This window comes from Vulpes vulpes, chromosome 1, assembly GCF_048418805.1.
Source record: "Vulpes vulpes isolate BD-2025 chromosome 1, VulVul3, whole genome shotgun sequence".
In the NCBI taxonomy this organism is placed as follows: domain Eukaryota; kingdom Metazoa; phylum Chordata; class Mammalia; order Carnivora; family Canidae; genus Vulpes; species Vulpes vulpes.
This window is the reverse complement of record NC_132780.1, coordinates 165,836,021-165,860,261: the sequence shown is the minus strand read 5'-3', so window position 1 is coordinate 165,860,261 and position 24,241 is coordinate 165,836,021. Positions and strand designations below refer to the sequence as shown.

Genomic DNA, 24,241 nt, shown 5'->3' with positions numbered 1-24,241 from the left:
GGTTGTGACTCTACTATGTGATTTAAATTTAGGGAGGTTGATTTCTTAACTCTATCCTGAGATTCTGAAAGAGTGAGAGTTCAGTAGATGGGTGAGAGGTTATATTTGGGCTGGGGACACACTGTAGACAAGTCTCGAAAGGCCACTTGTGCAGCAGAATGCGATCACTGGGATCTTATTTTTTATAATTTCAGTGAAAGGCATAGGTGAGGAACACAGATGTGAAGACAGGAAAAGTGCCTGAAAGAAGGAATACAGGGTGGGTAGAGAAAGGCAATGGTTAGTTTTGGGACGGAGAACCCTTGTAGCATTCCCTCTTCCCAAAAGCTTCTCATCCACCTCCTCGCAGAGGTTCTGCACAAAAATTTCATTGTTGGAAAATCCCTGAGCTCCGGTTGCCTCCAGCCCCACATAGGAGTCTTATTTCTTGCTTTTCATTTCAAAGTTAAAGCAGGAGTGATGGTGATGTGATTTAAAGGAAAACTCGTTTACATATATTGCCTGAAGGTCCTGTAGCACTTATGGTTTATAAACTGTACCCAGGGTTATATTTCACAGCTAAGACATGGCATTAAATCCAAGGACATAATTCTAATACTTTATTTCTTTGTGACTGAATTCAACTTTACTCTTTAGTTACCTCTTGTACTTTTTACCTCCAATACCCACTTGAGGTAGAGAACTTAACCTGGATATTTCCTGGTAAATTTAATTTTATCTGGTGATTTGTTTTCCTTTCTCTTTTTCAGTCAAGTCAGTATACATAGCTCAGTCCTAAAACAAACCAGAATTCCAGTTCAGTCTTTTCTTTCCCTCCTCTTCAGCTCTCTTCCTCTGTATTTCAGGGGTATCACACAAACACTGTGCTTCCTTTGTAGGGGGCAGGTAAGGAAGTTTGCTAACATGACCTGCTTAGTGGTGCAACTCCAGTATCCGGCTCAGACTGACTGCTCTGCTGCCGTCAGGACTGGCCACATAATTTAGGGGGCCCAGTGCATAAGGAAAATGTGGGGCCTCTAATTCAAAAAACGAAGGATTTCAAGATAGCAACAACAGAGCATTAAACTGAGTGCAGGGCTCCGTGCAACTGTATGAATCACATGACTAAAAAGTAGTTTTACCTATATGTCCTCTTGTCATCTCCCAGCCCAGCTCCAGGTGAAAGTCATAGCCTCAACTCTTTATCGGGAAGTGCCCTGTCTCCCCTGTCTTAGAAGCCTACCATACTCTCACAGATTTCCTGAACTGTAGCTGCGCCTTCTGCTTCATCCCCACTTTGGATGGAGTGCTTTGAAGCGCTCTGCTTTGGTAACTCTTCTAGTAGCATGCCAGCTGTCTCTCCAAGATATCTTTCACCCTTGCCCAGTGTTCAGCCACTTGCGTACCTTGTACATAGTGGGCATCAGTCTCCATGACCTCCTTTGCACAGACACATGCTGCTAAATCTCTGTCGTCTGTCTGCAATTCCCATGGCCAGGGGGATTCCTACTCTCAAACTGTAGCATAGCAGGTTCTTTCACCTTAGATTCCTCAAACTTTGTGAAGGAACCATTTTACGTTCATGCTCTCCTTCAAATTATTTGGAAGAGAAGAGGATAGGTGGGCTGATGGCATAGCTACTACATTATCTTTTTCTCTCAGTTTTTCTTCTCTTGTATTTTTAGCCACTTTTCTCATTACTGTAAACTGGGGGAGGGAGTGGCAGAAACCATTTCTGTTTCTCCCAGTTTAAATGCACCTACTAATTATAATTGTCACACAGTCTAAATCAGGGTTGGCAAACTAGGGGCTAGGGTTTGAATCTGGCCACACCCATGTATTGTCTGTGGCTTCGGCAGAATTGGGTAGATGCAGTGGAGACCACATGACCTGCGAAACCCCAAATATTTAATATTTTCTTCTTTAGAGTAAAAGTTTTGACTTCTGGGCTAGATGATCACAGTTGAAAGTAGTGTCTGTCTCTGGTGGTACCTATATGGGAGTGTTGAGAGATGTTTGAAGACTTCAGTACTTAATCGGCCACAGAATGCTTCCTGCGTTACTACTGCTAATAAATATTTTCACATACATATAGAGTAGAAAGCATTATAATTTCACATATATGCAGTGGGTGGGACAGGCATTATTATCCTCATGGGAAAGCTACCAGTCGGAGAGGTTAAGTTACTTGTCCAGGCTTACAGAATAAGTGAATGTGGGGTTAGCAGTGGGGGCATGGCTTTCTTGATTCCTTAGGGTTAATGGAAAACATCTCCAGGGGAACCCAGCACGTTAGGAAAACAAATGCTAAGGATGTATGATGTCATGGGACACCTTAAGGTCCACTGTAGGGTTGGGCATATGCTGAGGTAGTATGGCTGGAAGGTGGAGGAAAAAAAGTAGTTTGGGGCCATTATTTGTTTGAAAAAAATTATTCCAAAAGATGGTGGCCCATTTTCTTTTTTTTTTATAAATTTATTTTTTATTGGTGTTCAATTTGCCAACATACAGAATAACACCTAGTGCTCATCCCGTCAAGTGCCCCCCTCAGTGCCCGTCACCCATTCACCCCCACCCCCTGCCCTCCTCCCCTTCCACCACCCCTAGTTCGTTTCCCAGGGTTAGGAGTTTTTATGTTCTGTCTCCCTTTCTGATATTTCCCACACATTTCTTCTCCCTTCCCTTATATTCCCTTTCACTATTATTTATATTCCCCAAGTGAATGAGAACATAACGTTTGTCCTTCTCCGATTGACTTACTACACTCAGCATAATACCCTCCAGTTCCATCCACGTTGAAGCAAATGGTGGGTATTCGTCGTTTCTAAGGGCTGAGTAATATTCCATTGTATACATAAACCACATCTTTATCCATTCATCTTTTGATGGACACCGAGGCTCCTTCCACAGTTTGACTATTTGCTGCTATAAACATTGGGGTGCAGGTGGGTGACCCATTTTCTTATGTACTTCTTGTCTACACACTATGTTTGAAACTTCTGTATTACGGTAGCATGACATTTCAGATAAATTCCTGATGCATCTTAATTAGCTAATCACAGAGCTCTATTTACTCTTTGTGCCAGGCTTTGCATTCACATAGCAACTAAGCTTATGAAGATTTGTTGATGGATTTAGAATTCATAGCCTCTTCACACAGTATCAGACTGATAAGAGACTTTAAATATCAGATAAACATCTGTGACAATAACATGGCTTCTGTTGCATTCATGGAATTTTTGCCTTTTTTCTTGCTTGGTTTATAAAGTAACTGTTCTCTGTTTTCAGTTTAGGCTCCCTATACTCTGATCTCACCCAGGACAAGGGATGTTCAGGGATAATTAGAAAAGACAGAAGTCAGGAAGACTTAAAAACAGACACAACCCATGACTCCCTCTATTACAACTGACTTTAAATTGCTCTTTTATGTTAAGAAATGGTCTAGAGATTGAAAAGAAAAGGCATTTAAAGGACACCTGAATGCAATTGATGTATGTGTAGACAATTAGAACACATAAAGTCATGGGCAGCACACAGATAGGGTGACCCATGCAGTAGTTCATCTTCTCCCTTGGTAGCATGAAGCAGTGATATCCAAACCACAGTGTGTCTTTCTTCTCATGGAAGTTAACCCATCTTGTCAACCTTGAACAGCAGTTGTGCTTTGCCTTGCATTTCTTGAAAACGCAATAAAATTATTGAAGAATATTTAGTGCAGATTTTTTTCTAACAGAAAATTTGTACAATTGGCTTACTAAAGCAATCAGCTACTGAGCAACTACTAGTTCTAGCAAACTAGATTTTTTCTTAATTTGCCTAATTTAAAAAATCTTTTCAATTCATATCTTGTTGTATAACAATTGTCATGTTTCTGAAGTCTTAGTTACTTTTTCAGTTCAAAATATTAGAAGTCAACACGGCAAAGGCAAAGTTCCTCTTCAGCTTTGCTGAAAATCTCAAGCATCAAGAAACAGAAAGGCAGCAGCATAAGAGGAGCAGAAGGGGAAGAAGAGAGTGTAGTCTTAGAAGAATAAGGTATCATACAAGTAGAAATTAGAGAAAGATATTGGCTGAAGCAGTAGGATTCTGAACTAATTATTATTGTTTGAGACTATTTGGTTGGATGCTATCCCCTGAGACTAAACTTGTTTCAGTCCCCTAAAAGGGTAGCTACAGATTCATTTGTGTTGCAGTAGTTCTGATATTGTGGGAAAAGTTTCCATCCAGACTCTCCTCGCACATGAAGAATCCAAACAGACTTGTGTTCTAGCTCAGGCTTTCCCAGGCACCAGTCATTTATTTGGGGCAAATGTCTAAATCTCTCTAAATCTCATTTTCCTCATCTTTATAAGGGGAATAATTATTCCCTGCTTTATGAATTGGTATGAGGATTTCATGAAGTGCTACTAAATATGTCAGATACTGACCCCAATGCTGAGAGCATAATAAGCTCTTTGGTAAATGTCAGCTATTATTATTGTGAATAGAGGTAATATCTAAGAATAGTTCATCAAATATAGACTGCTAAGATATAGTCTAAGGTATTTGTATTTCTGGCTGCTTTGTTAGGTGAAGGGAAATGACTGATTCTTATATAGTTCTGGGGCTGGACCTTTTCAGGAGTGATGGGATACAGGAAGGAATTCTGGCTCCAGCTAGGCAGAGCCTAAGATGTTTTCTGGTAATTTTCCTAAGATGTTTTCTTTGTCACATAATAAAACCAATGTTTAGCAGTTTTGATTAAACTAAATGGTAACATTTTTTAGAGGCCACAGGTACTATTAGAATGTCTGAAAAAACTGTAGTGCCCAAATAGAAAGAATATAAGTAAAAGTAACCAGAAAGCTAAAGCGTTGTCTTAATCACTTAAACTTCAGGCCTTAAAACATAAAAGAATCCACCAGTTTATAATCAACAACTATGATTATATATATGTTTAGTAGAATAGTGACATCAGAATTACAATAATAAAATATTATAGATATTAAAATATTTAAAATATACTTGAGGTTTAAGAGTGAGTCATTAAGGTCGAAAATACCAGAAGAAAACATTATGTCATTATGTCATTGTTTCTTTATAAAATAGTATATTTCTAGATAGTTACTTTTCTCTTTTATACAATCAACAGTAGCCTTACTTCTGTGAAGGAAGTAAAAAGACAGTAACAAATTCCAAACCCTGTTATAAATGCTAAAAGTGAATATAAAGAGGTAAGCTGACAATTGATAAGAGACGTCACCCTATTTTACATTCAAAGTTTTAAAATCCTCAAATTGTACATTCATTTAGACTCAGGTATCCTATTTTTCTCCTTCTTTAAAAATTTAAATTCAGCTTGCCAACATATAGTATAATACCCAGTGCTCATCACATCACGTGCCCTCCTTATCAGGAACCCTACTTTAAAAGAATTATTTCATGGCAAATCCCTGATCTGTTCTTTCAGTATTCTTTTTTTTTCTGGAAACTTTTCCCAGGTCTGCTTTTATCTTCTTTGAAGAATATTAAACAGAACTTTATAAAATATTTCACCACGGTTTTGGGCTAGAGTAGAATAATATTTTTTTAATTTTGCTGCAGTTATGTTTTTCTTAAACTTTTGATTACGACACCATGGAATTGACTCCAAGAGAATCCCCTTTCTTGAATTCTAACATTTGTGGAATTATTTAGAAGAATTTTCAGTTGATCTGGATAGATCTGTCCTGGTAGAATGAAAATAAACAAAAATCTTGGTTATTTTAAAGACTTTATGAGTGTGGATAATGAGCAGTGAAAAATCATTTAACATAGCTTGCTTCATTAATTGGATGAAGAAAGTGAAAGAAAATTTAAGAGTAAACCTAGGAACACTTATGAACGGTCTGTGCCATTGAGAATGAATGATAATCTCATGAGAAATGTTTGAACATTTTATGAGTTGGGCTTTTTATAATTAGACTTCACCAAGTAAATAAGATATGCAGAGGCAATCATCTGGCATGGATAGAAAATAAACTGGTAGATTCTTTTATGTTTTAAAATGCACATAAAACTAGAACAGATGTTTTCTTTTGCCTTCACTTTTGGGTGCTTTGGGTATTATCGTTTAAGTCCAACAGAAAAAACCAGGACAGTTCCATGCTAATGTTCTGGAAGCCCCACTTGCAGCAGGCCTTCTGCCAGGCCGCACTGTAAAAAGTAGGCTTTTCTGTAATTATGTGCTTTCCTTTTTACTATGTACTATAATTTTTCCTTATAATTCTATAAAGTCATTTAAAAATAGAAATTATATAAATAAAATTATTGTGACATCTCACCCCATGCACTAGGTAAGTTCTTGGAAAAGTGTATAGCTAAAATAACCAGAAACAGAGGCTGGATACTTGAGAAGCATAGGAACTATTCCAAAACCTAATTTATGCAGAAAAAGTTTCTGTTGGTGGTAGAGATGGGGGGAGTATTGTGGCCAACATTGAATCATACCATGAAAAGATAAATCTGAAGGGAGACAAGAGCAAGAGTGAGAGAAGGGAAAGGGGAGATTCAAGGTCAAGATTTGCAGGAGCTAATGAAGGTGGACACTAGAGTGAGTATTTCATTGCTGTAGACTTCTTTCTCTGTCCTTTTCCTTTTCCTTGTTCAAAAACTCTAGAAATACTTGTTGGTTCAGCATAAATGGCTCAAAGTCTTGATAAACATTTTCTGATTCCTAGGATATTATTCATCTGACGCTATGCTCTGGTGGTTGCCCAATATATGCAGGGAGGAGGGAGGGCCGGAAGAGGAGGGATGGCCGTAGATAAAAGAGGGAGGTTTGGAATAACATTTGGTATTTCTTTTCTTCACACCCTAGTCAGCACATTCCATGCTAACTATTGCTGACTAATTACTATGAACAGAAAAGTAAATGTATTTCTTGAACTATGTAGGATAATATACTTATTAAAAAGAGGAATTTGTGCCCAAAATAATAAGGATTTTTTTTTATAATAAGGATTTTTTTAAAAAGATGGGATGGTTACACATCTGATGTGAATTTTCAGTTTATTTATACCTTTTTCTTGAAGAGAACTTTCTTCAAAGGGTAAATGCTGTGGTAAAGCAAAGGCATTTTTTACTTCTTTCAGAAATTTTGTTATCTACATGTCCCAAACTTGGAGCCATGCAATCAACTATTAAGAAGCCTACAGAGTACTAGATGCCTTTTTTGTTACCTGCCTGATGCTCCTGTAAACACAATGGACAAGATTTGGCCAATTCTGATTAAATGTTTACTGTTGTTTAACTCCAGGACTTTTAACACAGATGGTCCCTGTTCAGACTTTGCATCCTGTTTTCATAACCTGTACCTTAATATTTAGCCAGGTTGCTTCTCGGAATAATTTTAAAATGATTCATCATTTACAAGTTCTGCAGCAGGTTAATGATTTTGGCAAAAGTATTTACTTAGCAACCTAATTTCAATTGCTGTGTGAGTTTTGCATGTGTGTCTGTGGAGGAAAGTGAAAGGATTTCTCCAACTCTGTAGTATGAAGTGAAAAACATTACCTTAGTAAGCATTTGCATATTTTTCTGGATCATCTGATTTTTTTTTAAGATTTTTTTTTTTTAATTTATACGTGAGAGACACAGAGAGAGAGGCAGAGAATTAGGCAGATGGAGAAGCAGGCTCTTTTCAGGGAGCCCAATGTGGGATTCAATTCCGGGACCCCCTGGATCACACCCTGGGCCAAAGGCAGGCACTAAACCGCTGAGCCACTGGGGCTGCCCTGGATCATATCTGATTTATTAGAGAGTATTCCCCCACCCCTTCCAACTTGCATGTATTTAAGAACTTAGAGGAAAGCCATATAGTGAGTAGGTATTTGGAATTAGACCTGGGTTCAAATCCTAGCTCTTCTATTCACTAGGAGTAGTTGTGTGATCCAAAAAAAAGGATATTTAATGTTTTTCAACCTCAGTGGCCATATCTGTAAAACTGAGAATAATAGCACCTACCTCAAGGGGTGATGTGAATATTAATTTAAATGAAATGCTATATATAAAATGCTTAGCACACTATGTATCACTTAAGAAACAGTATGTGATGCAGCCACTATGGAAAACAGCATGGAGGTTTCTCAAAAAGTTAAAAATAGAGCTACCCTATGACCCAGTAATTGCACTACCAGGTATTTATCCAAAGGATACAAACCTAATGATTTGAAGGGGCACATGAATCCCAATGTTTATAGCAGCAATGTCCACAATAGCCAAAATATGGAAAAAGCCCAGATGTCCATTGACAGATGAATGGATAAGAAGATATGGTATTTATATACACAATGGAATACTACTCAGCCATCAAAAAGAATGAAATCTTGCCATTTGCAATGACCTGGATAGAACTAGAAAGTATTATACTAAGCAAAATAGGTCAATCAGATAAAGACAAATACCATATGATTTCACTCATATGTGGAATTTAAGAAACAAAACAGATGAACATAGGGGAGGAAAAGAAAAAGTAAAAGAAGATGAAATCAAAGGGAGGCAAATCATAAAAGATTCTTAACTATAGGAAACAAACAGGGTTGCTGGAGGGGAGTTGGGATGGGGGATGGAGGAATTGGGTGATGGGCATTAAGGAGGGCACTTGATGGAATGAACCCTGGGTGTTGTATGCAACTACTCAATCACTAAATTGTACCTCTGAAACTAAAAATATAATATATATTAATTAATTGAATTTAAATTAAAAAAAGGAACTACATGAGAACTATAGAATAAGGAAGAGTATGACTGTCACTAAATGTGATACATGGAAGTCATTATTGTCTTGATATTTTCTCCCTTCAAAATAAAGTAGTTTGGGCAGCCCCAGTGGCTTAGCGGTTTAGTGTTCCCTTAACCACGGGTGGGGTGTGATCGTGGAGACCCGGGATCGAGTCCCATGTCAGGCTCCCAGCATGGAGCCTGTTTCTCCCTCTTCCCTCTGCCTCTCTTCTCTCTTTCTCTCTTTCTCTCTCTCTGTCTAAAAAATAAATAAAAAATCTTTAAAAAAACAAACAAAAAAACCAAAATAGTTTAAAGTGGACATTATTGGGGTGCCTGGCTGGCTCATTCAGAAGAGCATGTGACTCCTGATCTTGGGGTTTAATTTTTTTTAAAGATTTTATTTATTTATTTATTTTATTTTTTATTTTATTTTATTTTATTTATTTTGTGAGAGACACAGAGAGAGAGAGGCAGAGACAAAGACAGAGGGAGAAGCAGGCTCTGTGCAGGGAGCCGGATAGGGGACTCAATCCCAGGACCCTGGGATCACAACCTGAGCCAAAGGCAGATGTTCAACCACTGAGCCACCCAGGTGTCCCAGATCCTGGGGTTTTAAATTTGAGCCCCACGTTAGGTGTAGAGATTACAAAAAAAGAAAAGAAAACTTTATAAATAAATAAAAGAGTGGACATTATTGATGGCACACTTGATTACACTATTGAGACTTATGTTTTTTTTACTTTCATATATGGTGTCTACTTCCTTCCTAAAACATTTATTGGCTAGTTTGTTATCTCTGAGTACTTTTACAATGCCAAGATGGAACATTCTGATTGCTGACTTTGTTGTGGAGATAAAGATAGTAGATCCTATTTGGATCACCAGGAAAGGACTAAAATCCATGTGCACACATCAAAGGAAAAACCAGGCATGGAGGAAAAATATTTGCTGAGAGAGAATTAATGTCATGGTCTACCACATGAGATTTTTTTTTGTCAAAGTGAAAGACCATGGGAGAGAATAGAAACTCAAGCTTTTGAGCTGATTAGTAATATAAAATAATTAGATAATTCTAAGTTATGTGTTTTTTTCTGTGGAAGTAATTAATTCTATAATTAATTCTATAACCAATATTAATACAATTCCCCCACTTAATTCTATGAAAGCTATTAATACTACAATAAAATTTACTTAAACATGTTCAGACTGAAAGTATTAGAAAATACTAAATATAAAAAGAGTGGTAAATGTCACTTTCCGTATGTTTGTAAATATGATCAAGTAAATGCATATAACATAGGCATTTTCCTAATTTAGGAATACTCAAATGCTGTAGATCCTATAAAAGATATAAAAAATCCTGGGAAATATGACAAACACATGCTACAGTCAAATACAAATGTTGTATATGATTAAGGCCATGAATGACTAAGTTTAAAACATTACCACCTAACTATTATCTGGAATTTTTATTAATGAATGATCTAAATTAAAGTTGTCAAATCAGTATTTGATGCACCATCCCAAAGAACCTTAAGATCTTGTAGAGAAAATTATTTCAGGTAAAAAGAATTCACATATGGCTTGGAGTTGTAGGGAATCACAATTCAGTTTGGGAAGCACATGTGTCTTAGTTTTGATGTGTAAAAGTCAAGAGTTAAATTTAAAGTAGTTGGAGAGGAAAAATAGTTTTCCCTTTACCTTTCTAGGTTCTTGGCTAAGATACCCCTGTAACAAAAAGACAAATCATAAGGAGAAAAACAAACAGAAGTTTAATAACGTGTACCTCCTCCATACACAGGAGAGGAACTCTGAGAAATGGCTCAAGCCATTACCTTACTATCATCTTCAGCTAAAGACAAAAGATGTTGGGAGTTGGGAGTCAGTTGTGGGAGTATACCAGGAAAAGCATAGTAAATAAGAGTGAAGTGTTGTGCAGATTTAAGTCCTTACCTTCTCTACAGAGAAGAGTTTCTAGAAATTTAGTCATTCTTCTTTTCCTGCTACAGAGGAGGAGATACCCTTTCAAATGGAGATTTCCCACATAAATGTAATGTTTCATACAAAAGAATAATTTCTACTCAGCTCTCAGAGCTTCACCTGTGTCTACTATATGCCAAAACATATTTTGCTCCCTTTCAAAACTTCCTATTCATGGCCTCTTTTTTTTTTTTTTTTTTTTGACTGAGGGCTTAAGCTCTCTTTGCCCACAAACTGTGATAAAGTATAGTAGGTCTGCTCTGAAGTGCTCTAGCTTCTATTACAAAGGCACATCTATTCTTTCTTCATCAGGGAAGCACAAAATGCTCTAAACTTTCAAGAACTAATCACTGAGTGAACCAGAAAATTGGGTGCCAGTGTTAAGGACCACTTCTTCACTTTATATTGTCTAAAATTGGGGTGCTGAGGAAAATTCATACATATACAAAAGGGTCCATCTGGTTATAAGAGTTCAGTTCAAAAAAAGGAGTGTGAATTCAGGTTTCAAGATTTCTTGGAAGAACTGAATATGCACTATCTGAAAGGAAGCATCACCCTGTATTTATTTTTCTATGATAAATCTAGTGTTTTCAAAAGCTTTCCTTGGTTTCTTAAGTATGGTTGGGTTCATAAAGGAAATTTACTTTCAGAAAATAAGTCTCTGTATTTTATCTGGAATGAGTAATGAAAATCTTGCTGCTTAGCTGTTCAGGGGAAAGACTATTTATACTGTGAGTTTTAAATAAGCCCATGTGCTAAGCTACTATATTTAAAGGTTTAGGCAAATTTTCTAGTACAGCCCCCAGGATATTAGAGCTCCCTTTCTTGCACTTTGAGTCCTAGGCTTTGAGTTCAGTTTGTTTGTTTGTAACATAGCTGTTGGTCAAGTTCTTCTGCTAGAGACTGACAGAATCAGTAAAGCATTCATGATGGAAAGACCCAAATGTGTTCCCCACAGGATAAGTTAGCCGCTACTTTGTCTTTTTTCTTTATTTTACCTCAAAATATTTAAAAAAATTTTTATTTTAAAATCTGTTTTCCCCAATTCTTTGTGCTCTTCTTATTATTACTATAAATGACTGACATAAGACAAAACCAAACCAAAAAACTCCCTGATTTTTAAAAAGAGGTTATGGAAAAACAAAATCCCACATCACTAAAAACAACACCACCCTCTTCCCTTCGAGTTTCCCTTTTCCTCTCTCTCTGTTTGAAGCCCCCTCCACCCTATGTGGATTTTTCTGTACCTTGTGACTTCCAACTGGTTCCTGGCAGAGTTTGAGGTTTGAATTTTCTTTTCTTTCCCTCTTTCTTTTTTTTTTAATATTTTATTTATTTATTTGAATGAGAGAAAGCACACACTCAAGTGAAGGGAAAGGCAGAGGGGGAGGGACAGGGAGAGAATCTCAGGTAGACTCCATGCTGAGCATTGGAGCCCAACTTGGGACCTGATCTAATGACCCTGAGATCATGACCTGAGCCAAAACCAAGAGTTAGATGCTTAACTGACAGCCACTCAGGTGCCCCAGATGTTTGAATTTTCTCATAGACTTAATTTAGAAAATAAATGTTTTATTTTACAACAGCTTTTGATTCACATAATTGTTGCAAACATAATACCAAGTGTTCCACTATATACCACACACAGTTTCCTCTATAGCTAACGTCTTACATTAGAATAGCACATTATAATTTATAAATCAATCTTGATACATTATTATTGACTAAAGTCAATATATGCATTATTCATATATCCTGACTTTTCCTTATAATGTCCATTTTCTGTTCCAGAATCCCACCTAGGATGTCCTATTGTATTTAGTTGTCATGTATCCTTGGGTTTCTCTTGGCTGTGATAGCTTTTCAGATTTTCTGTGTTTTCAATGACCTTGATAACTTTAAAGATTACTGGTCAGCAATTTTGTAGGCTATCTTTCAAATGGGGTCCATCTGATGTTTTTCTCATTATTAGACTTGAGTAATGTTTGGGGGAAGGAGGCCACAAATGTAAAGTACCATTTTTAATCTCATCATATCAGAAGTACAGGCTATAGACATGGCTTAGGACTCCTGGTGTTAACCTTAATCATTTGGTTTGAGATGTGTATCGTGTTAGTATCACATTTTCATTGAAGACCATCAAAGCATTTCCCTGAAGATTTTAATGACTTTCATTAAAGCTATAAGGAAGCTAACTGGAACTGATCTTTCAGTATTTCTTTATTGGTGATGCTATGAAGCTGCTAAAAGTTCTAACTAGTTAGACAAATAATTTAAGTGGTAGTAATAACTTTTTATCTTTTTTCATGTATTGTAGGTGGGAATGAGATCCCGAAACCAGGGTGGTGAAAGTTCATCCAATGGGCATATCTCTTGCCCCAAGTCCTCTATCATCAGCAATGTTGATGATAAAAGTCTCTCAGAAGATGCAAAAAAGAAGAACAAATCAAATAGAAAGGAGGATGATGTCATGGCCTCAGGAACTGTCAAACGACACCTAAAACCATCTGGAGAAAGTGAACGAAAAAATAAGAAACCCTTGGAGTTATCCAAAGAAGACCTTATACAGCTTCTCAGTATAATGGAAGGAGAGTTGCAGGTAGAGTCAAATTTTTTCAACTATTTGTTTCTAGTTCCTAAGCTATTAAATGAGACACTATGAATCTGTCTGTCTCACTGGATTGTGAACTTCTTGGGGAAAGGGGCTATGTTTTTCTTATTAATTTCTAAATCCCCGCCACAAGTTTGTACCAAATAAATATTTATTGAATGAATTAATAAAGGATAGATGGTGATTCCAATTTCAAGCTTCTCTAGAAGCAGAAGATTTCTTCATGATGTGATTTTGGTAATAATTTAACACAGGCTTCTGTCCTTAGTAAGCAATGAGGTTATCTAATTTAGCCATTGGCTGCAGTTGAAAACCATAGAAATGTTGATTGTTAGAACACAGAGATTAGATTAATGGTTACTTTTGCCTTTTTCTAGAAAGTAGAGTAAAAGGGAGATAAAAAGATAGAGGGAAAGAAAGACATAGAGAGGGAAAGATAAAGAAAACTTTGTTTAAACCAGTCTTAACTCTTTTCTCATTTTTTTCTTAACTTTCAGCTTTAATTGTCTACACCATCATAGGAGTTGAGATGAACATAAATAAGCAGAGCATTGTATTGTGAAGTTGTAATATTGTCACAAAGAATTTTCAAGTCTATTATCTCATTTGATATCAGGAAAAATGTGGGTTTTATTATCTGTATTTTGTAAGGAGGAAAGTGAGGCCCAGAAGGGTTAAGGTTTGTCCATATCTCATCTTAGGCCTCCTGATTCTTGGTCCAGTGTTCTTTCTATTGCCATCCGCACCACCCTTCTGTAGCTTCTATAAACCTGGTCCCTCATTAAGTATCCATTCTTAGGGATCCCAGAGGGAGTTGGGATTCTTTTGAATTTCTAAGCTCTGGACAATTGTGTTTCTGAAAGTGGGGAAAAATGACTTTTTTTTTTTTTTTATAAGAAGAGAGTATGACTTAAGAGTGAAGTTGTTCTTCTTTTTGTTTTTGTTCGGCTCTTAGCTTGCATGAGCCTCGAGGGGAATGCTAACGATCGCAATCCCGTGAGATGAAACCTTTGGTGCTGTTAGCATCAGAGATATTATTTGCAATCTACCCTAAACTAGGGTGGGCTAGTCTGATCTGTACTTGTTCTCATCTGTGTGTGCATACAGATAAGGAAAGCCCTGGGGAAGAGAGAAATAGAAAACATACAAAGCTCAAATTTTGAACAAATAAACAGACACGATTGAGCTTACCATTTATGGGCTGAGAAAAATCACATTTGCATTTCACAGCAAAAGATAAAATTTTCCATTTACTAGAAATAGCTTCACCATCCCAGAAAGGTGGTTAAGCTGCCCTCAGTTGACAGATAATAACCTGAGTGGAAGGTACAACAGTTGTCATGAAAGTTTTCACAAAGCAATGCCATCAGCTCACTTTTCTCCAAGCATGGTGGCTTGTGTGAAACCTATGGCTCTTCTAGATTTTAATTTCTGTAGAAGGCTGTTCTATCATGGTGGACTCTGGAAGGTATTTAAGATCCATGAGAGTTTTATACTCTTGGAGTTACCAGATACAGTTTCAAAGCAGAGGCATGCAAAATATAAGGCAACATACCCAGAACATGAAGAAAATTAGCCAAAAGATGCTAAAGAAATGCATTTTGTTTTCTTTTCTTTTTTCTTTTTTGCATTTTGTTTTCCATCAAACTTTATAAATACTAGATACCTTAGCTTACATAATAGATATATTCCTGAGTAGCAATAAATAAGCAAAAAGTGTAAGATATTTGTGGAGGAGGCAGTGAAGGAAAAGAGAAATAAAGGACCTGGTATTTTAAGAAATTTCATGACGAATTCATTTGCAAAGCAAATCATCCATCCACCCATTTATTTATATGCACCCACATAAGTGTATATACTTATAAATGCAGATTTTGTCATATTGGGTTTGTTTAAAATGAGAATGTTCAAAAAAATATAAAAAATAAAATGAGAATGTTCTTGTATTTAGAGCTGTAGATCTATGTTCTTGTAGCAGAAACCCATCCTTTATTAGCATTGTCACATGAGAGGGTGTGTGTGCTGTAGCTAAGAGTGGGAGGCAGTTGGCATTAGCAAATAAGAGTGGGCTGGTGAAAATGTGGTGGCTATGTGCCAGGTTTCCCAGACAGAAAGAAGAAAAAAATCTATGTAAAGATCTAGTGCTGTGAAGAGAGGCAGGGATATGCCTTGAGAGGTAAATTACCATCAGCTCAGGCCTGTATGCCATTTGGCTTGACATTTATGAACATTTAGTGAGTTGTCTTCCAGACCTTCAAAGGCCACTGATTACTTCCCTTTATGATGCAGCTGTATGTTACTCAAATACCCTTACTGGAGCTAGCGTTCCAAGGTTATATAAAATATTGAGGGCGACAAGCATCTCAAAGGGGTCTTACCCACCTTCTTTTTATTACAAATGTGAAACTTACACTCTGACAAATTATGTGACTTTCCCCTGGTTGCCCAGAAGTTTAGTTAACATCTGCTCTAGATCCAAATTCCCTGTCTCTCAGTTCAATGTCCCTCTTATTATATTTTTTACACTTGGGGATGTTCAAGGGTAAGATCCAGGGTCTTTGTATTTATTCTTCATCTTGAGAATTTCTTTCACTCCTAGTGTGAACTCCAAGGCCAAGCCATTGATAGGTTAAAAAAACTGAGGAAGGATTCTTTCACATCCAGGCGGTAGAGGAGTATGATGTGAGTCTTGAGGTTTGATGTGATCTGGATAGTGAGAAACACGGTGGAAGGCAGGGGTGCCACATGGCCACAGGCTAGGCCCTACACAACTTTGGAGGGTTGCATATTCACTACCTTGGGGAGACTGGAACTACTGGTTAAAAGAAGTAGGATAACACAGGAAAAAAAGGACTTGTAATATTGGGGAGATAGACCAAGATCCAGTCTGCCTATAGGGGATGTACCTGGAAGTGACTGAAAGGAGGAGATGGGGGTTCACCCAGGCTTTCCATGTCAATTTTCTCTTTCTCAGACTTGTTGTTGATCTCTCCCATTCTCTCCACCTCCATCTCCAGGGTTTTGGACATTATAAAAATATTATGTGTGTTTTCTGGTACCAATGGCCTGCCACCTTTGGAATCTGTTGTGTGATCTATAGGAATTTGTTGAGCCAACATTAAAATAGCATGACCTTTATTGTTAGCATTGGCTCTTTGCAAAATCTGCAAATTTGCTGTTTTGCTTGCCAGTCCAGTTATCCAGTGATCTCTTGAAATGCAACTTTAGTGGATATGTATTAGAGATGGAGTTGTCCTTCTCAGGGATTTTTGCATTTTAAGGAATCTTATCTAGAACTGGTGGTGTCATGACCTTTGTCTCAGACAGGGACATCTTCCAGACTTTTCAAGCCACACCTTAGCTGATGCAAGTCTTCATTTTAACACAATGGCTGGCCAGCACTGCCTGCATGGAAGTAGCTGGGATGGTTTCCATTATTACTCTTCTGTCATTGACTGCTTCCAATAATAAGTACTTTCTAATAAATTGGAACGTTTTTACTCTCTGGGTGAAAAACTGGTTACATATTTCCCAGACTAAACTGAAAATAATGAAATAGTATACCCAGACTATCACTTGGGTACCATGATTAATTTTCCCTTTTATTTGTCCAAAAATAGCACTTTAAAGAAGCCAGTTGATTTGGCTGTACTAAAAACGACAAATGTACAAAGGAAATGCTACTCACATCAAAAAGCCATAACACAGAAAACTTGGCAGAAGGCTATTCTTGTAAAATGATTCAAAAATGGAATATTAATTAATTCTTGATGCAAAAAATATTTAGCTATTTTATATAGTAAATTCTCTTGATATATCCACTTGAATACATGTTAGAAAAACCAACCTCTAAAAAGTTTTCATAATTTTTCCCTTTGTCCTTATTGTTTTTTATTTTATTTATTTATTCATGAGAGACATAGAGAGAGAGGGAGAAGCAAGCTCCCTGCAAGGAGCCCAATGTGAGACTCAATTCCGGATCCCAGGATCAGGCTGGAGCTGAAGGCCAATGCTCAACCACTGAGCCACCCAGGCCCCTTCCCTTTGTCCTTATAGTTAATTCTCTTTTGCCTGTGCAAAAGGAGACTCAGAGAAATCTAGCTAATTCAACTAGATATTGCACCACCATTGCATTTGGCTTTGTTGTTTGCCAGGCTGAGTCAGAGACAGCATCATCCACAAATTGAAAAATCTACCTTTGTCTCATGTGACTGGCAGATATTATATTTCAAAGATACTTACAAAATAGATAACGTGGCTGTGGATTACCAGAAGTTTCCTCTATTCTCTCATTTTTCAGTTCCTAGCCATTTCCTCTCTCTCTCTTTTCTTTTTTAAGATTCACCTTTTTATTTGGGGGGGAGGGGCAGAGAGAGAGAGGGAGTGTCTCAAACCAACTCCATGCTTAATCTCTCTACACCTACTGTAGGTGCTCTCCTTTCTTACTAAGAGAGCTTATTCATTCTTAGGACATGAATTAATTAGTTCTAAATTGATTTTACAGTATTTAAGAAACAGTAGTATGCTAGAGGTCTGAAGCATGCCAAGATGATGAATAATAATACTCATAGCTAAAATGTGATGCGCTCCTACTACATGCTAAGCATGGTTTTAGACACTGGTTACTTCAGCAGTCATAAAGAAAGAGCTTCTGACCTGGTAGGATAAATGACAATATGCAGAAATGAATATTTTATATGGTAGGCACAATACAAATTATGGGAGGAGAAGGAGTGAAAGATTATGAACATCTCAGGAGATGAGCAAGAGCTTCACTAAAGAATTGGTACAGGAATAACTGGTAGGTTTTGGACAGGTAGAAATGACTGTAGGGACCAACATGAACAGATTCAAACAGAGTGGGTTGGAAAGAAGTAGTCTTGCTTCAATGGAGAAGTATTTGGTGGAGGCAGAACTAAACCTGAATTTGGAGACTACATTTAAGACATATCAATAAAAGCAGTCACGAGAAGTGAGGATCTCAGTAGAGTGGAGTGATGCAGAGGCCAAAGGAATCAACATTGTCAAGAAGATGAGAGAGATTATGGCAATCAAATCAGCAGAAAACTTCAGTTGGATATGACTAAAGGGGGTTTTTTGGGTTTGTGGATCTGAAGGTTATGGGGAACATTTGCCAGAGCAGTTTCAGTGAGTTTAAACCTATTTTCAGTAGTTTGGGAAATGAAGTTAAGCAAACAGAATAACATGTTCTGTTGAAAATCTAGGAATTTAGAAGATCTTTTTTATTTTTATTTTTTGGTAAAAGTTAATTAGATTTGGGGGGGGGGGGGGGTTGGACATAGCCAAAGAAGCCAAACTTTATTTTTCTTTAGCTTGGCTGTAAATTATTTGTCTGGCACAGAGTAAGCCCTTAGTGTATATTTGTTGACCTCCTGCTTTGAAATCACTATATTGCTTTTTGCTACTTTTGGGCTTTAAGTGAAACATGAGACTATTAAAAAGTATAAGACTAGAACCGTGTGAATACCAAGTCCAATGGGAGAGTGTTGTAGACTTCAAAAGATTTGGTAGTTGACCTTAATAGTGTTGACTTTGGATCTCAGTTTACTTCTTGTATAACACATATACTTCCTACTTTTGGGGTTGTTGTGATTACTACACTTAGCTAATATAGATGTTATTGGATGGATAACTGGATAAGAAAGTAGAAGAAAGGATAGTAGCCAGCAGGAAACTTAAGTCAATGGACCGCTTTTATTATTTTCATTTATTTATTTTTTTAAGATTTACTTACTTGAGAGAGAGAGAATGCATATGTACATGTGTGCAAGCAGGGGGTGGGGTGCAGAGGGAGAGAGAATCCTCAAGTGGACTCCCTGTTGAGTGTGGAGCCTGATATGGGACTTGATCCCAGGGCCCTGAGATCATAACCTAAGCCAAAATCAAGAGTCAGCTGCTCAAACAACTGAGACACCCCAGGTACCCCTCAAGTAGTGGTCTTAAGGATAATTATGTACATGCCATATCATTGCTGAGGGGAGTGTTAGAGGAAGGTGATTGTGGACAAATTGAAGCATTGTGGACAAATTAGAGCATTAATAAGTGAAGTTCAGGATTCAATCAGCAGAAGCCATGTGTTTGCACTGCCACTGGTTTGTTCAGAAGCCGGAGTATAAACAGGAAGATGTATATTTTATAGCACTAAATATAGTGTGTGTGTGTGTGTGTGTGTGTGTGTGTGTGTATACCCTATGAAGCCATCATAAGGTTAATTTTTTAATGTCTTTGAACTATACAAAGTATCATAGTATACATAATGCTATTGGGTTAACAGTCATGGTCCCAAATATTTATAATTAAAATTCTGCTATAAAACTATGACTCTGCCTTTCTGTCCTCTTTAGCAAGAGATGCCATAATTCCACTGGGGATGTGATAATCAGTTCAGATGGAATTACCTACTGCAACCAAGCACAATAGGCTTATCCCACAGGGGTACCATTTATCACTTTTGTCTTTAGAGAGGGCTTTTCTTTTTCTAAGTGAGTTCCATTTGTCACATGGTAAGGCCTTCCATGGAATCTCTGTACTTCTAAAGAATGAGGCTTTTAGTTACTCTGTATGGCTTTTTAAATTGATGACTCACCTGCACTTAATACACTCCATCTTTAGAATCTTAGGCTGAGGTCACCCTGAGTGAGGCTGCCCAGTGAAACCTCATACCACCAAAATGGTCAACATACTGAGAATGGTATGTCTTTGCTAAGTTTAGGAGGCAACAGAGACAGGTTGCTTTCTGATTAAAATCAGGACCAGATCTTATTCTTTGTTGAATACGATGCTTCAGAACTCATGTGTCCAGGAGTATTGTCAGTATTTTGGCAAAGAGCATTGGTGTCTGATTTTCATTGTTTAGGTAGAATATTTTTAGTGTTCCTAATAGAATCACAAAGTTGGTTTCTCTACAGTGAGAATAGTGCACTCATTGACATTTCTGGGGAAAACCTTGGTTTTGTTGAGAATTGTAGGAAAATATATTAATATATAAAGAGAAAATGTCCCATTAATAAATCTATTTATTATTTTATGACACTCTAAACATGGGAAAGTACTATATAGGTACTCTGTAGAAGACAGCAATTTCCCCCCTACGTGGCTGTAGTTTCTATTTTTCTTTTCTTTTTTTAAAAGATTTTTATTTATTTATTTATTCATGAGACACAGAGAGAGAGAGAGAGAGAGAGAGAGAGAGAGAGGCAGAGACACAGGCAGAGGGAGAAGCAGGCTCCATGCAGGGAGTCCTACAAGGAACTGGATCCTGGGTCTCCAGGATCATACCCTGGGCTGAAGACGGTGCTAAACTGCTGAGCCGCCCGGGCTGCCCAGTTTTGATTTTTTCTTAATGCAAATGATCTCTGTTACTTTAGTGGATAGAACTATACCTAAATATCCAGTTTACTTATGTAAATATTTCTTGTTATTTGAGTGTGTGGTCTTATTACATGGAGCCTTTTATTTATTTTTTTTTAAGATTTTATTTATTTATTCATGAGAAAAAGAGAATGAGGCAGAGACATAGGCAAGGCAGAAGCAGGCTCCCTGCAGGGAGCTTGATTTGGGATTCAATCTCTGGATTCCTGGATCACACCCTAAGTCAAAGGCAGACACTCAGCTGCTGAGCCACCCAAGCATCCCTACACGGGGCCTTTTAAAAGTAAAATTAGAGCTTATACAGAAAACTATTATGAGAAATACATGTTAAATGGAATAGGAGTTGAGGCATAATGAATTTGTGATTCTAGAAGGATTTCTAGGAGAGTTGTCAGGTTGAACACTGCCAGGGTAGAAGATCTTACCTCACAGAGGAGGTAAGATCTGGAGCTATGGTGTCCAGAGATACTTTCTATGAAGAAGGAAATATTCTCTCTCGGCACTGTCCTATATAGTAGCCATTAGCCACATGTGGCTTGTAGGCATTTGAAGTATGACTAATATGTCTGAATAAATGAATTTTAAATGATATTTAATAATAATTTAAATGTAAATAGCCACATGTGGCTAGTGGCTACTGTATTAACAGCACAGATATAGAGAAACAAATATGGCACTCATCTGAGGTGACTGTAGGGATACAGAATAAAAGAAAAAAGTCAAGTCCAAAGACAGACCCTTAGAGAACACCTTGCATTAAGGGTGCGGAGAGAGGAAAGAACTGGCCAAAGAGGAGTAGAGGACATGGATAAAGAGAAGGGAAGACAGATGAGAACCACAATGTACCGTGGATGCAATGGAGGAGAGACTCTCAGGAAGAAGACATTTATAGTTCTCTGTACTGCTGAAAAACTGGAGGATGAAAACTGAGAACAAACCATTTATTGAGCTGGCATTTAAAAAGTACATTTTCAAAGGAACAGTGAGTGTTGATATCAGATTGCTGATGTCCAGGAGTACTTGGATAGACTTTACTCTTGAGAAGTTTGTGGATAGAGAAGGATGGCAGGGCTGGGTCTGAGGGAATAGTAAGGTGTAGGGAAGGCTTTTGTTTAGTTTTGTTTTATTTTTGGAAGAGAACACTAAAATGGGTTTATCGATGTTAGGGAAACACTTCTTTCATCATCCCCATCCTATCCTTGTTCCCTTTATTCCCCACAGATACTTTGATCTTCTATTTTACTTAGGAGATTAAGGTCTTCTCAACCTCTCTCTATGCCAAAAATTTCTATTCCTTTCCTTCTGTTTCTCCTCTTCCCCCTCACAAAGAGAGAAAAATATCCCTTTTTCATCAGGGCCAGTACTATTGACTTGATCCTACCCCCTTCCCTGACTAAGTTGCACAATCTTCACCTTTCCCCTACCCATCACCAGTCTCCCTCCTGCTCACTACTAGCTCTCTTATGGCCTTTATCAGTAGCTTGTAGGGGGCTTGGAAACTTGCCACACAAAAGAAGTGAGACTGATCAAAGCTCCCGGAGCTCTTTAGACAGGGAATTATTGTTAGCAAGGTCTCTGTCTCCCAGAGAATCTGGATATGGGATATTTACGACCGCTTTTTAAAAATCTTCTGATTACCTACCTACTTCCCTTCTCTCCCTCTGCCCTACTCAGGTACCCATATTCTTACAGAGGTAAATTTATCTCCATCATCTTCTTTATTGTTTGACTATTTTAAAAAATATTTTATTAATTAATTCATGAGACACACACAGAGAGAGAGAGAGAGAGAGAGAGGCAGAAAAATAGGCAGAGGGAGAAACAGACTCCCTGTGAGGAGCATGATGCAGGACTTGATCCCATGACCCCAGGATCACGACCTGAGCCAAATGCAGACACTCAACCACTGAGCCATCCAGGTGCCCCTGTTTGACTACTTTTAACAATACTTCTCCAAAAACTCATTGAGAATTATTTTATACAACAAATTCCTAGAGGACAGACTTTTCTATGAAGCACTTGATAGGTGCTTTTGGGAAATTACTTTGTAGTTCCAATTGGTTAATACGATTTTTTTTTTGATAAAGCAAAAAATGGACTACCATCTTAATTTTTTCTAAAAGTACTGCACATTAAAAATAGATGGTGTTCACCACAGTGACTAAGAGTAAGGATATTCCAAGGAGGGATCCCTGGGTGGCGCAGCGGTTTGGCGCCTGCCTTTGGCCCAGGGCGCGATCCTGGAGACCCGGGATCGAATCCCACGTCAGGCTCCCGGTGCATGGAGCCTGCTTCTCCCTCTGCCTGTGTCTCTGCCTCTCTCTCTCTCTCTGTGACTATCATAAATAAATAAATAAATAAATAAATAAATAAATAAAATATATTAAGTAGATGTTTAAAAAAAAAAAAAAAAGGATATTCCAAGGAAACGTCAGGTGACAGTGAAAATTTTGGCTGCATTTTCTACCCGTCATGGTACTTTACCCCATGCATTAATTTATGTATTTTCTCATTGGATGTGTTAAGCCAATATTAGTGGCAGAACTATCTCTCTCAGCCAGGGATCAGATTGTACCCTACCCTGAGGACACTGTCATCATAATCTCTTTATTGTTGGGTGAAATGAGGAGATGTCTGAAATTTCCTTTAAAGTTTCCAGCCTCTCCTCACCCCCCAAAATATGTGAGGAGATAGGTGGTTCATTATACTCGTTTGTCTACTTTGGTGTATGTATAAAACTTTCCAGTAATACAAAGTAGAAAAAAAAACCCAAACAAATAAGTGGCAATGACATGACAAAAGAAAAATAATCCCATCTATATTGACTGTGCATCCTTCTGTGCTGCCTACTCTAAAGCCGCATCTTCTTTATTTTATTTAATGATCACAGCAGCTCTAAAAAGTTAGATAAGTAAATGGAAGCTTTGATGGTTTGAGTGAACTCTCCCAAGGATCCCGTAGTAAGATGTGTTATGCCTTGCTGACTCCAAAGCCAGCACCTATCATCCGCCAGAAATATAATAGACTGCTATAGCTTTTGTAATTCAAATGGAAGACAAACTCACACTTAAGAGACACCTATCCCATAGATCCCATCCCATAGATGGGATCTATCTATCCCGTATCCCATAGATATCCCATAGATATCCCATAGATATCCCATAGATCTATCCCATAGATCTATCCCATAGATATCCCATCCCATAGATGGGATGAAGAAGCATCTATTATTTGCCAACAGAACTTTTTCCATACAAAACAAGTTTTGACATTTACAACTTGTGATAATTTTTTTTGGTCTCTAAATCACAAATTGATGGTTAGATTCTTTTTAGCAGACTGCCTCATCTCCTCATTGCATCTTGTTTTTTTTCCCCATGCTTCTTGGTAAGGTTATAACAAACCGAACCATAGAATCACTTGTAATGACCAGTTGTGACTAATGCCAATGCCATTGCTCATTGGTGATTGAAAACAGTGAAAAGCAAAGTAAAAATTTTAAAGTTAGGTGTATTTTTCTTTCTTTCTTTTTCTCTT

General features: G+C 37.6%; 1 protein-coding gene across 5 annotated transcripts in view; it reads left to right on the top strand.

The window, feature by feature from the left end:
* Positions 1 to 24,241, top strand: part of FILIP1 (filamin A interacting protein 1) — a 180,582-nt gene that overhangs the window by 61,982 nt on the left and 94,359 nt on the right. For all 5 annotated transcript variants that reach the window (XM_026007379.2, XM_072735551.1, XM_072735567.1 and 2 more), the window contains exon 2: positions 13,019 to 13,300. In XM_026007379.2, the coding sequence (XP_025863164.2) occupies positions 13,025 to 13,300 (276 nt within the window). In that variant the 5' untranslated portion in view covers positions 13,019 to 13,024. The remainder of the gene's footprint in view (positions 1 to 13,018; positions 13,301 to 24,241) is intronic.